This window comes from Benincasa hispida, chromosome 10 (genome assembly GCF_009727055.1).
Source record: "Benincasa hispida cultivar B227 chromosome 10, ASM972705v1, whole genome shotgun sequence".
NCBI lineage: Eukaryota > Viridiplantae > Streptophyta > Magnoliopsida > Cucurbitales > Cucurbitaceae > Benincasa > Benincasa hispida.
In genome coordinates, this window is record NC_052358.1 from 43437773 (window position 1) to 43452967 (window position 15195).

The 15195-nt window shown below is 37.0% G+C and overlaps 1 protein-coding gene across 4 annotated transcripts in view; it reads left to right on the forward strand.

Moving 5' to 3' along the window:
- Positions 1-649: 649 nt before the first annotated feature.
- The window catches only part of LOC120088153 (CCR4-NOT transcription complex subunit 11), a 31446-nt gene continuing 16900 nt past the window's right edge, over positions 650-15195 (forward strand). For 2 of the 4 annotated variants that reach the window (XR_005484835.1, XM_039045258.1), the window contains exons 1-2: positions 650-948; positions 3218-3328. Coding sequence is in view for 3 of the 4 variants with exons in the window: in XM_039045258.1 (XP_038901186.1) it covers positions 751-948; positions 3218-3328 (309 nt within the window). In the remaining variant the exon portion in view is untranslated. The remainder of the gene's footprint in view (positions 949-3217; positions 3329-15195) is intronic. The other 2 variants (XM_039045257.1, XM_039045259.1) reach the window with 2 other exon arrangements.

A 15195-nucleotide genomic window follows, 5' to 3' on the forward strand; every position in this document is an offset into this window, starting at 1 on the left:
AATTGTCTCTAGTCATTGAATAAGTGGATATAGTTTAGTTTGTCGATTGAGGGAAATTTCGAAGTCTTATTTTTATAAAAATGTCGATGAAAATATCAAGTTGTTGATCAATATTTATAGAAAAAATTATAAAAACAAATAATTCAAAAATTAAATTTAAATCAGTAAACAAACCTTTTATAATTTTGATCAAATTAATATGTCTATTATTTATATTATATTTACACTATTGACATTTTGTTGTTTATTTTTATGTTTTGTAGAATTTTTTAATCATGGAAATATCGATTCACCCATCTAGATTAATTTTTAATACTATTAATTTAATTACTATATTAGAATGTTTTGTATATTTTTTATATTATGTATAAAATTTTGAGAATAAAATTGAAAGTAAAGCGATCACTAATTGAAAGTAAATCGATCATTTACTTCTACGTAGGATTCGATCATTTCAATTGATGTTGTAGCCAAATAGTAGTTTTGATTCTATTTTTGAATATTACGCGCAACTAAGGGGTGGATAGCTTACCTTACTCCATAGATCCAATTTAGATTTACGGATAGATCAATATTTTAATAGAATATAATATAAATAATAAGGTATTCTCAACAAAGGAAAAAAATAAAAAACATTCGTTTAGACGGACGTCTTGTTGAAAACAAAAATAAAGTTCGTAAATATATAAGTCGAAGATTTACTAATTTTGTGTAGAGAGTTCTTATTGTTCCATCCTTGCAAGTGCATTGATGTTCAAAATCTCGAACAAGGAAGTCAAGAGGGGAAGCATGAAGATGAGCCTGACGGCAGATGAATCCCGAACTCTCTACTCCTTGCTAGCAGGAGGAGATCACCGCTCCTTTACGGATATCGTCGCCGATTTTACCTCCAAGATCCCTCGCACTCGTCAATTTGTTGCCTGTTATTCACTCGTTATTCTGTTGGAGGTAATTCAATCTATGTCACTCTTCCTATGAACTTTCCACGTCTTAATTTCTCTCTACTTTTATGATTTGTTCTGATTTACTTCTTTACGCCCGGCTTTAGGGTTGTACTTCATTTGCAAGTCTTATAATTCATTCATCTCGTTTGACCATTTTTTGTTTGTTTAACCAATTCTAACCTGTAACTACAAGCGTCTGTGTCACCAAGCTCGGATACCCACTAGGGATGCATAACCCAAATCGATGTAATTGTGGCCGCAGAAACTCTGCTGCAATAATGATATATACGTTTCTTTTACGGTCACTCAAACTGTGTCAAAATATTTCTCCAATCATCATCCAGTAAATTATAACAGAACATTTAGTACTCAATCTCGGTCCATCTTTTGATTCGAGTCATCTTGACAACATCGGATATTCTTTCACAAGTAACACTTTTAAAACGCTGCAGAAGATTTTGTTCACTGAATTTCATGCAAGCGAGAGGTATCTTAAATCGTCAATGCTTTTCACTCAGTGGAATTATGCAACGTGTAGGATTTTTTTCTCATTTATTTTTGTTGTCATTTTAGTTTAGTCTTAGATAATTGAGGTCTTCTCAAATGCATGGTTTTAGTTTGCAGTACTTTTTTTAGAAAATGCCTGAAGCACTGCTCTTTCTTGCTATGTTTGGTAGTAACCCTTTGTTTTCATTGTAGTTTATTCATTCTTATGGAAGCCTTCTCTTTTATCATTTAGAAAGAAGAATGTTAGGATTTGTTGTTTTTTCCCCTCATGTTCTCTTTGTTATTCTCGCGGTTAGTGTGAATTGTTGAGACAACTAGGACAGGTTCGTGGATTTTGGACAATTAGACCAAGTTACTTCATCTCCCTCTTCAGAATTCCGGTTGGGTTAGGAAATTGAGAGCATGATGAGAGACTTGCTTTGGGAAGGGAAATATGACATGGGAGGGTCTCACTTGGTCAAGTGGGAGTTGGTGTTGTAGCCGATGAGGTATCACGAATGTTAGATTATGTGATGAGGCCTTCTTGGCAAAATCCAAATGGTTGCCGTTCCTTAAAAAAACCAAACACTATGGTTTAGTGTGATTTTGACTTGTGAGTATGCACGACTCTCACCCTTTTGAGTGGGGGCTGATGGTATTTCGAGAAGCACTTGTAAAAGCCTTTTCAAAGCTATCTCTTTTGGGTTCCCTCAATTTCTCAATTTATCACACGTTCGATTGGGGAAGGTTCAAAGGTTTATTTTTGGGAGGATTGTTGGATGGGGAGGAGCCTCTTTGTACATTGTTTTTGCGGTTGTGCCATTGCTCGGATAAGAGGTCGCATCTAGTAGCCTCTGTGCTCCCTTGCTCAGATCCTTCCTCCTCTATCTCCTTGGATTTCCAAAGACCCTTGACAAAAAGAGAGGTGGTGGACATGCACGTGATAAATCTTCTTTTCCTTGTTCAAGCTAAATTCGTGGTTTCTAGGAGAAGGGATGTTAGGTTTTGGGCCTTGGACACTTTAATGAGCTTCTCTTTTCATTGCTTCTTTCATGTTCTATCTTAATTTCAAAGAAGGTTTAGTTTTTTGCTTGACAAATTTTACATGGGAAAGTCAACACTATGGATTGTATTCAAAGACACATGTCCCCAGTTTTGTTCTTGCATTGGTTCGTTCCCTGCATGAGGTACGAGGAGGATAGGGCATAGATGGAGTTGTCAGTTTGCTCACTTTCTTTGGAGTCATTGGTTGAGATTGTTTGGGGTTTTTTGGGTGTGGCACAGAGATGATAGGGCTCAAATGGAGGAGGTTCCCTTGAACTTTCCCTTTTAAGGGGAAGGGTACAATTTTGTGTCAAGGCAAGGGCATTTTGAGCGAGAGGAATAATAGAATTTTCAGAGAGGTTGAGAGATTGTGTGAAGATGTTTTTTTTATGGTTAAACCTTTTTGTAGTTACGAACATAATCTTGTTCTTGTGGATTGGAGTTTGCTTGAATGGCTAGTGTTGGAGTCTTCTCCTTTTTGTTGGGCTCGGTCTTTTGTATGCCCTTCTACATTCTTTCATTCATCTTAATGAAAGCGTGGTTTCTTACCAAAAGAAAAAAAGGACAAAATTTTGATTTCCACTATAGAATTTACACTCGTTTGCTTAGTGATGGTTAAATTTCTATATCGTTGGTGTGCCTATTTCCATTTTTTTCTTATATTTTCCATGTAATCATTATATTTTGAAGGCTTGACCGCTTTTTGTCTTTATGGATTACTTGTTAATGGGTCTAAATTGCAGCCCAAGAAGTTGCTCCGTGCCACACAACGTTTAGTGGGATTTTCCATTCTTCACCAGACATATTCCTCGCAGAAGTCATCTTTTAATCCATTTATATCTTTTATTGTAAATGTAAGTATGTTACCTCATGACTTGTCACACCATGTCATTTTAGAGTTCTTGCTCTTAATACCTTTTGACTAAAAAATTTAGTTTCAAATAGATGCTCAATTATTTAATTATTGTTAGATATCAACGGTCATCACCATTGTGTTATGTTTGCTATTTTACACTTTGGGTAGGAAAAACCTAAGCAATTTAACGTAGTTGTAAACTATTGCTGAACTTAACTTTTGGATTGGAGGTCCCTTTTGTAGCTTTGTTGTAACTGTACTCATTTACCTTTTGTTTTGGGCTTTCTCTTTTGTATTGCCCTCATGTGTTCTTCTAAATAAAACTTGGTTTACTTATTTTAAAAGAGCTATATTTTTTTTCCATAGATTTCTATTATGTGCCTCGCAAGACTTTGTGCTTTGTGCAAGCCTTAGGATTGGTCCTTATTTTAGTGCAGTGCGGCTCATGCTTTAAGGAAAATACCATGGATGAGGTTAACTCTTTTTTCTTTGGCCTCCATTGAGCAAGTCTTTGGAGGAGGATTGTTTGGGTGGAGTGAAGTAAGGGGATATGTGGGTGTGACTTGAACAGCTGTATGACAAAGATTGTCATAGGAAATGCAAGGGGATGAGTGTGGATGGATATAGTAAAAAACAAAGGCTACTTGTTTAATTTCACCCAAGCTTATGGTTAGAAACCAAACGACCAACAAGTTTGTTTTTGGAAAGATGCTTGGGTGGATCATGTTCCTCTGTCCTCCTTGTTCCTTGACATTTACACCATAACTACAAAGAAAGAAGCAAACATCGTTCTTACTAGGTTGCTGAGTTGAAAACCTTGGGACTTGGGGATTAAAGGACATTTGTTTGATTGAGAGATGGATAATTAGACTTCTCTCATTGGGACATTGGTGGGTACAACTTCAATTGGAAAAAGATTGTCTTAAATGGATGGTGGAATCTAATGGGTCTTTTTCGTTCAAGCTAGCCTATAGAACCCTAAAAGAGTGGCTAGTTTTCATTGGGTGAAAGCAATCTAGAAACTAGAAGTCCCTAAAAGGGTGAAAAAAACTTTTGTGGTCCCTGATGTACCTAGGATTTATGTACTCTATTTCTTTGTTGTTTCCATAAAAACATGTGCAAACTCTTAACACTGTAGGAGATTTCCTAGTTGGATTTTCTCTCCTTCGACAATACAACCTTTGCAAAAGGGGGAGGAAAGTTTAGACCACTGATTCCTTCCTTCACTGCTCCTTTTGCCTACGTGGGATGGATCTTTATTTCAAAGAACTTCGCCTCTTGTTTTGTATTCCAAATAGAGTGGAAATTTGGTTGACAGAAATTTTGATGGTTATGAGCTTCAAGGGCAAGGCCGAGTCCCTTGGACATGTGTTGTGGGAGCCATCCTTTGGTTAATTTGGATGGAGTGGATACCTGTTTTATTTATTTATTTTTTTAATGAAACAAAACTTTTCGTTATTAAAAGAGATTAATGCACAAAAATATATAACCCCTTAGAGAGGAGAGTAACAAACTAAACCAAAGATAGACAATAATACTGAAATACAATGAAAAATCTCCAAACAAGCAGAATCAAAATGAACAAACCATGGAAGCATAGAAAATTCCAAGATCATTTTAATTCCTAACAAATCTGAAGAATTGAAAAAATATCTCCCACAGCTATAGAGCACAAAAACTTTAAATCCAATGCCAACAAAAGACTAGTGAAAATCGAAAAATATAATCCTCGGATTTGTTGAAGAAAAGCCACTCAACGAGAGAAGGCTCGATATCTCAAGAGACCAAATTCTAAAATCGGGCAAAGATGTATGTTTTACTTTAGAGGATGAGAAACAACCCAAAAGCCAATGAAAGTCCAACTTATCTTCGACCTAAAATAGCCTAGAAACAGATATATTCCAAGAATACAAATTGTATCCCAGTGATTAAAGACTACACCGATGTGGAAGGTTGATATTCTTGAATGAATGAGGAACTCGAGCCTTATATCTTCAGAGTTAACCCACGAATCTAACCAAAAAGCTATTCCGAACTTGAAATCTGCTACTGAAACAAAACTTCTCCAAAGCAACACATTTAGTCTTAGTCTCAAGATTATAGGAATTCCACAGGATTAATTCCATCCCAGCTAGATTTTACCTGATGATCGATTTTTGAAACCACATTTTTCAATCAGAGAAGGAAATTTGGCCGGAATAATGGTGACTTATCTACTTGATCTATAACAAACTTTGACTATTCAAGTTTTTGCTCATTGTTGTCATTTTGAAACAAGGAATCAACACCGTTTGTGAAGCAAACCTCTGAATAATGTCATTGTCAACATAATTTGATTGTGTCTGAAAATCTATAAGTTTCTCATTACTTACACTAACCATGGATTCTCCATTTGAATCATAATTAGACATGTTATTCTTAAGGGGAAATGGCTAGAGACCCCTTTGATAAAATGATATTTGATCCTAGGAGATTAATGGCTGATTGGCTGAAATTCATATCAGGAAGCAATGATTGTGGATTTGTGGTTTGTCTATCAACTGAGAATTTGGCACACAAGACTCCTCCATAGCATCTGAATTGATCTTTGGATGTGCCTTTCTAGGCGGCTGCTCCTTTCTTTGATAGTAATGTAGAGGCTAAGTTGCTTTAGGGGATAGAGAAAACATGAACCTTTCCATTACTTACTTCCTTGGACCAAGTGAACTTGAAATATAATGTGACTTAGAATTCAATTCTTGTTCACCCTGTGAATATCAATAATGTATGCTTCATGTATGGTAGGAACGGATGGATTATCAATTTCTATCTTCAACTCTTCTTTGCTTGGTAAGGGAAATCCTTCATCTTCCTCATCATTTTCACCTTTCTTTAATTCTTCATAATTCGAAATGATTAAAAGAGACTTTTGAAGGAGAGATTTTTTCCTTTTGGGGAGCTGAACAGCCTTGATTGAAGTCGAATCAATTCGGGTTTCCTTTGCTAATTTAGTGGGAACACCAAAAGAATTAGTTACCTTAGACACTTCTTCATTTCTCTTAACTTCAATTCATCTTGCAATATCCAAAGAATTTGATGAATTTTTGAAATGTAATTCACCTTGAAGAATACTTAGAGGGTCTAATAGAGAAATATCACCAAATCTAAGATGAAAATTTTCATTGGTATGATATTTAATTTCAATTTTAGCGGGGAGAAATTCAAAAAACCACACAGATTTCTTTTAACTTCAATATGGGCTTTAGAACAATCCAAGAAATTTAGGGTTTGAGAAGAAATCCTAACGAAACTCCGAAGGTTTTCACCAATAGCTTCAAAATTAAAATGTGTCCGAAAAGGCATAGGTAAGTTTTTTTTTAGTAGGAGCTGACCACCATATCCTACAATAAACTTCGGATGAGAATATACTTTGTGAGACAATTTTCAACTTTCAAATGAAAGTTACCAATTGTCTTCCATTTTTCATCAAAGTCCATGTCAACAAAGCTATCATCAAGTTTTATCAATGCGTTGTCAGTTAGAAAAAGTTTGATTGAGATTTTAGACTGAAAATAATCTTCTAAAGCAAAATGAACATCCTTCCATGTATAGTAGGCAAACAATCTAGAAACCACGAAAAGATTGCTAAACTTCATATCCACCACTTCTGTATCTTTCCTAACCCAAAAAGAGGAAACATCGACGGGATGTTTGCTACACTGAAAATGATTAAGATTCCGGTGAAGAACTTCCTTAAAACTTCAAGACACCTTCATATCTTTTCTTTGAACAAGAGACAAAACTTTTCATTGATGAAATGAAAAGAGATTAATGCTCAATAGATACAAAACTCCACAAAGGAGAAGAGTAGCTAGCGAAGGATGTAGTAAGAGACTTGCAGATATATCAAATAAATTTCTTGGGGTTTTGCCTGACTCAAGATGCTGGTCTTCGGAGCCTTATGGCAAATTCTCGGTTAATTCCCTTTTTAGAAGGTTAGTTGCAGAAGACAATATGGATAAAGCTAAAATTCTTTGGAAGTCAAATAGTCCAAAAAGAATCAACGTTCTAATTTGCATCTTGCTGTATGGTTCCTTGAATTGTTCCTCAACTCCTCAAAGAAATCTGTCAGGTCATTACTTATCTCCATCCATTTGCCTCCTGTGCGATATTGAGTGCGAAGATCTACAACACCTACTCTTTGATTGCAGCTACTCTTCGGCTTGCTGGAAAAAGCTTATGTCTATTTTTCATTTAAATTGGGTCTTGTGCGATTCTGTCAAACTTAATGTCCAGCAGGTTCTTTTTGGAGTTCCTTTGAAGAAGATGTCCCAGCAACTTTGGATTAATGCGGTCAAAGCTCTTGAATTATGGTCTGAAAGAAATCTGAGAGTTTTTCATGAAAAGTATCTTCAATGGTTCGACCGTTTTGAAGTAGCTAGGCGCAATGCTTTCGCTTGGTGTTCTCTATCCAAATCTTTTGTAAAATCTTCCATTCAAGACATTTATCTGAACGGAGGAGCTTTTATTTCTTCACAATGAACTTTGTCTTAGCATCATTTTGTTAGATACTCTTGTGCTGCTCTTGTTTGTATATTTATTTTTCACTTCTTATTTGCTTTGTTTCATTGTATTTTTGAGCATTAGATTCTCTTCATTATATCAATGAAAAATTCTGTTTCCTTCCAAAAAAAAAAAGAAAAAAAAGAAAGAGAGCACCAAAGAGAGGCATTGACGCAAACTACGACAAGTACGTCTGAGCTAGAACAATACTTTTCTTAAAAAATTCACAGATTCTGATCCAATAAAGAGTGAATAGTGCAGTCCTCTGATGTTGACCATGAAAAATCACCATTGGATAAGGGAAGCTCCACCAAGCTTAGATCATTAATTACTTTGTTGAACTGGAGCATACTTCTTGAGACTACCAATTGGGATTCTTTCATGCATCCAACAAATAATATTAAAGTCTCCTCCAATACACCAAGAACCACAACGAAGAATGGATAAAGAATGAATTTTAGTTCACAACAAGGATCTTTCTCGGTAATCAATTGGCCCATAATCATTTGTTACCCAAAAACTAATACTGGATAGAGAAGAAAAATGGCCTAAGAAAGAAAAGGAGCCTTTATGATCTTCAATGAAATTGACTTAGCTTTCATCCCACAACGTTAACAATCAACCCCAACAACTAATGGAATTTATAGCTGACCAACCAACATTTTTAGATCTCCAAACAGACTTGAGTAACTTTGAATCAAAGCTAGGTAATTTAGACTCTTGAACCTGCAAAATATCTGAGTTGTGATCCTTGAAAATTTTTCCTGTGCAATTTTCTTGTTGGAATCCCCAAACCTCTTGGAGTCCAAGAAATGATCTTCATACCCTATGCAACCGGAGAAGAGCGCCGAAACCTTTATCTCATATATATCAAGTCCACATTATTATTATTTTTAAACGGAAACGGAACTTTTCATTGATATAATGATAAGAGCAATAGCTCAATTATAATGAGACAAAATACAAAGAGACAAAATATCAAACCAAAACAAACAAGAACTGAAAATTGAAAACTGAGGATCAATAGGTGCACTCGGACGTCTCAACTATGTTGATACCTCCATAGCACCCTCATCATTTCCAATATGAGATACAATAATTCAGAGATTACGAACAAACTAAATACATGTCTTGATTACATAGAGAATAAAAACGCATTCCAATTAAGACAAATATCCTGGATAGAATAATTTTCAAAATGCTCAGATTGTGAACTCCAAGTAGAAGCTAGTAGTCAGGTTGACCCCCATCTGTTAGGCAAATTTATAAATTTATCATGGGAAACTCTCTGGTTACGTTCAAATCAAATCTCAGAGACCAAAGCTTTAACTGCATTTGCCCATAATATCTGAGCTCTATAGGCAAGAGAATGGCTAACCAAAAGATGAAGAATGTTGTCCTTAACTGAATTCACAAAAACCCATTGCACACCTAAGCAAGAAAATAATTTCCACCAACAATTACTTGAGAAGGAACAATAAAAAAACAGATGCTGCATTTCTTCCCCGTTAGCTAAGCAAAGAGGACATATTGAGGGTGAAATAAGTTTGTGCTGTAGCTTGTGTTGCAATTTGGATGAGCAATTGAGGGAACCATATAGAAGAATCCACACCAAACTATTAATTCTTTTAGAATTCTTTGAAAGTCCACATTATTTGTAAAGTAAAGAGAAGTCTTCACTGTCACTCTGATAAGAACAAGTGGCTAGAATAGTCTTTTTGCTAGAAAATTTTGTTGTTAAAGGTGCCAAACAAGGGTCCAAAGAAGAAATATCAGCAGAGGGTTCTAAACTTTCACAAGAATTCTCTGAAAATAATGAAGCCAAACATGGATCATCTAGAGGTTGTTCATCAACTAATGCTGGAATTGGAAAATTGAATGAATCCTCTGGTTCAATGCTACTCAAACTGACCTCAGAGTCTGAATCAGAATGATCAGGCACACGAGAAGATGAATGGTCATGTTGATAGGGGCCCAAAATAACTGCTGAAGTCGCATTCAAGGAGGTCACTTGAACAGTCACTAAGGGAGGCAAACTGATGGAACATGATTCTTCAATGTTGTCATCATTTAAGAGAGAGGAATTAGAATTTTCAAGGGTTAGCTTTTCAAATGATTTCCTTCTAGAGTAATATTTTGAGTAGGTTGCAGAAAAACGCTCATTTAACTCTCACACTTAATTGTTCTGAGGAGCCAAACAATGGAGAAGAATCCTGAAGAGTTAAATCCGATGTAGGCCCTTTCTTGTTGAGAAGCTGAGGAGTTGCTTGGGAAGGAGAACTTTTCTCATTTAAAGCCAAAGGAATTGGTTGGGACAACTCCTCAGAAAAAGGAACTTCAAGTAAAGCTTTTGGATCCTTCACATTCTTTTTGTCCATGAGAGGTGCATTCAATCTTTTCTCATTTAAAGTGAAAAGATTTGGTTGGGACAACTTGGCAGTAGGAGCTTCAATTAAAGCTTCTTGATTCTTCACATTCCTTTGTCCATGAGAGGTGCAACATTTAATCTTTTCTCATTTAAAGCCAAAGGAATTTGTGGGACATCTCCTCGGCAAAAGGAGCTTCAATTAAAGCTTCTTGACTCTTGACATCCCTTTTATCCAAATCGCAACTGATTTCATCTAAACACGACTTTTAAGAAGTTAAAAGGACACTTTTTACTAGATCCAGCTTGGCAAAACTTGGATTGTGAGAAGTTGAACAGTCACCAATCTTAGGATTGTAGGGGAATCATTCATCTTCAAGTGGAAGCAACATCTCCTTTGATTCCTCCTTAGAAAACAAGCCATGATCTTTCCATCAAGGACTTTTCACATTAACAAAAGCAGGTAAAAAACCACGTAACTTCTCTCTAACCTTAAATCGGGCAGTTGAATAGTCAAGCAAATCGAGTGTGGAAGAAGAAACACGGATTAAGCCTCCTATACGATTTCCTTAAGCTTCAAAATTCTCCAATTTCCAGTAGTTAAGAGAATTTTCAATTAAATCTGGAATCGAGTGAGTTTTTTAGACAAATTTTCGATTTTTAAATGAAAATCTCCAATCATTTCCCAAGCACCTCTGAAGTTCCAATCTGTCCATCTACCAGAAAAATGCAAAAGAGCTTTATCTGCCGAGAGTGGATTCATGACGATCTCTGCTTGAAAATAAAATTCTAAAGCTGAGTGAATGTTTGACATGAATTATAAGCATAAAGGCGCGCGACCACTTTGAGTTCGTTGAAATTCATAGCCACCACCTCTTTTTTCTTTCTAACCTAATAAGAACTCGAATTAGAAGAGAAATGACCTGAGAGAGGCAAATGAACCACCTCTGCATAGCTTCTTCTTGAATTGGATTGCGTCTCTTGTTTGTCAACAAATGTGATAGTAGCTTTTGTTTGCCATGGAGCTAAAGAGGTATCACACTGAATCAACTTTGAAAAATCCTTCCTACTTTCCTTCAATAATTCCCATGCACTAAGCGTACCAGAATTATGGTGAGCAGCTAGAATTTGAATAACTTTGCATCCTCCTGTCGGAGGCCAAAGTATGCATTCCACCAACCAAACATTCGAAAGCGACATTTGAATAAGCCACAAGTTCCATTGTCATGAACTTTTGAAGGAATGGAAACTGAATAGATAAGTGTAGAAGATCAACAAAGGAGCCTTCAAATGATGTCTAGGAGTAAGGGATAAGACCAGACGGTTGATCATAACTTCTATGAAGAAAGTCGAGCCTTCATTCCAAACACAAAAGAAGTTGTCTTCAATCTTACAACTATGAACTTCCATGGTAAGGGAGATAGAGGTTGAAGAGGATCTTTGGGAATAAACAGCTGTAGAAGGCAGGGGAAGACAGAAGAAGATCGTCGGAGGTCAGCACCAAGGAAGGTTGAAAGGCTAGAGATGGGCCGGGGGGAGAGAGGAGAGAGGAGAGAGTGTTTGGAAGGTCATCCTTAGGATGACATAAAAGGAAAAAAAAATGCTATCTTCCATTTTACACCTTCATATCTTTAGAGAAGATTGATTCTAAAGACTCTCCAATGTTTTCCGATTTGACCCACTTGCAATATGCTGACAACACTCATTTTTTGTTCTTTGGAGGACAACAATATTACAAAATGGTGGTATGTTATTAACACTTTCCTTTGGGCTCTGTTTTGTCCTTAAACACTTCCAAAAAATCCATCATTGGTATTAATTTGTATAGAAATGCTTTAGATAGAATAGCCTTGAACTTGGGGTGTAAAGTGGAATCTTTACCGTTTGTTTATTTGGGTTTCCCTATTGGTGGAAATTATAAGGCTTAGGATGTTTGGAGTGGTGTAGAGGAAAAATTTAAAACGTAGATCGACATGGACAGGGATCGCTCTTTCCAAAGGAGGTAGGTTGGCCCTTGCCCAGTCGGTCCTTAATAGTCTCCCTCGCTACTTCTTCTCATTGATGCAAGCTCCGGTTAAAACTCTCAACCATCCGGAAAAGTCTATAAGAGATTTTGTTTGGAATGGAGGCTCCTTTAACCCGACTTCCCATCTTGTCAGGTGGAGTTTGACTTCACTCCCTACCATTTTTGGGGGTCTCGGGATTGGATCATTTCGTCAGAAGAACTCTACCCGCCTTATGAAATGGTTATGGAGATTCTGTTATGAAGAAGATGCTCAGTGCGATTTATGGCTTAGAGACTAACGGTCGGATGACTAAAGCTCCTAAGCCAGGTAGAAAGGGTACTCTTTGGGCTGGGATCTTAAAGCATAAAGAGCAGTTCATGAGCGAAGAATTTGTGTTGGGCAACGGAAAAACTATTAGCTTTTGGAACGACCGGTGGTGTGACCTCCTTCCTCTTGCTTTGAAATTTCATAGTATTTACTCCATATCTAACAAGAAGGAGGCTAAAGTGGCTGATTGCTGGTGTTTCTCTAACCAATCTTGGGATTTGGGCTTTAGAAGGAACTTTTTTGATAGAGTTGGGAGATATTGTGGAACTTTTGCATATTTTCAATACTGGAAGCTTGAAGGAAGTAATGGTAGCAACGGCAGCCTCAAATGGAAGATTGGTGCTTCGGAGAAATTCGCTACAAAAGCCACTTTCCTGCATTTGGCTAGGGGCCTCCTTCTCCCTCCATGTTCCCATTGGTGTGAATTGTGTGGAAGATGAAGGTGCCCAAGAAAGTCAAATTCTTCATATAAGACATAGAAGCTTAAACACCCATGATAATTTGCAGAGAAAGCTTAAGAATAACTCCCTGTCTCCTTCAATTTTCTGTCTGTGCTTGAAAGCTGAGGAAAGGTTGGACCATCTGTTTCTGCATTGCGAGTTTGTTCATCAGGGTTGGTGTACGTTAGGGTTGTCTCCCTGACAATGTTGATAATTGGATTCTTGAATGGCTTGATAGTTATGCCTTTAATAGTGCTGGCAAAGTGCTTTTGGAGATGGGCCTCGTGTGCACCTTTGGTGCACTTGGAAAGAAAGAGACGGTAGAATTTTTGAAGATAAGTCTGCTTCTTTTGATTCTTTTCGAGCTTTTGTGCAGCACACAACCTCTTGGTGGTGTACTAAGTACACTAAATTCTTTTATAATTACAGGCTCCTAATGATTTTTAACAATTGGAAGGCTTTGCTTTGTTAGTTGCTTGGGGCGGGGGGGGGGTCCTCTCAACCCCTCGCCATTAAGCTGTTCCTCTTTTGCCTTGGTTTATATATATTATTTCCTTTCCTATATATATATATAAAAAAAAAGAAAAACTAAAGACTCTCCAATCCCATTATGTGTGAGGAATACAGGGAGGGCAACAAACATGTCTCCACTTTGACAAGAAAGTCTCTAACCATCTCCCAGAGTACCAACATTTCTTCAATAAACCAACTGCAATGTTTTAATTTTTCCTGCCACCAGCTGGGGGCTAAATAGCACATTCAAAAGTACCTTTTATTGAAGGATTTAAACTTAGCCAAGCTTCAGAGCCATCTCGGTGTTTCTTGGAGAACATATGAACCACATTCTATAATAACTCAACCAAAGATAGTTCATACCATCACAAATGAGGGATAGAAAGGGAGATCTGATTATTATTACTTGAATCCTCAATAATAAACATGTCTTTTCACATTAAAACCAAAAGTAAGAATTATGCATATTGCATACAACAACTCTTCACCTCCATTGTATTCAAACTTGGCTGAAATGAAGGAAAACAGAAGGAAAAGAGTAAATTGACCAGCAAGGCATAAGAGAACAAAAACCCGCATAATAGCAATAAAAACGAAGCAAAAGTCACAACCGATGTCCTGGTGAAAAGGTAGGGAGAGGTAGGGAGCGATAGAATACAACGACAATTGAAAATTTGAAACGATGGCTAAAGAATAGAGGTGAGACAGAAGAGTGGCTAGGAAGTAGAAAAGAGAAAAGCAGTTGTTGAAAAGAACAGTGGGTCGGAGGGGGGCAAGGGTTTATTGAAAAAATGGGAGAAGGTGAACCGAAAAGCGATGAGTGGAGATTGATGGCCGGGGGGAGTGGTGGTCGGAGGCTGGCCGGAGGGGTGGATAGGGTTTTGGAAGGGGAAGGTTTAGGAGGAGAGTACAGTTATAAAACAAGGTTGTTACCATTTGGATGGAGAGGATACTTGGAATTCATTCTTGGTTAATTTAGATGGAGAGATCCTTGGAGTTATCGAGGATGCGATGGATACAGAGAATTCTCTTGTTTATAGTATTCAGCACTTGGCTTCTTGGTGTAGTTCAAATCACGAAGATTTCTTTTATAATTATAGTATTTCTATGATTATTACAAATTGGATGGCCTTTTTCTGATGGTTTCCTTCTACCTCTCCCTGCCTTTAGGCTGTCTTCTTTGTGGTTTTGATATATTATTGGACAAAGTTCCATATAGAAAAAGAAGGGGATGTGGTCTATCTGGGTACAGTGGCATGGGTGAGGGATGCTTAGTGGGTCTGTTCATCATTCAACAAGTTGTGGCTGATATTTAGGAGATGGTGCTTCTCAAAGGTTCTGTTGTGGCAGCGGTGTGCTTTTAGGCTATGCGATTGATTTGTTCCCCTGGAATGTAGTCTGTTGTTGTTTTTGAGAAGGTGAGTAGGAGCAATCAATTTGCCTCCAAATTTACGTTTGATTTGGCTAGTAAGTTGGGAAAAAATTCACAGATCCTTGTTTTATTACAATTTGAAGTTTCAAGATCTTTTCATTTATTCAGATTTGTCTTCCCAAATGCCATTGTGAACTCAGAGCAGAGTGTACGATATGGATTTAGGGTTTCCGTGGATGGCCTTTAGATCCTGAGTTTTGCTCTTTCTCCATCAACCTATCCTTTAGAACAAGACCTTCT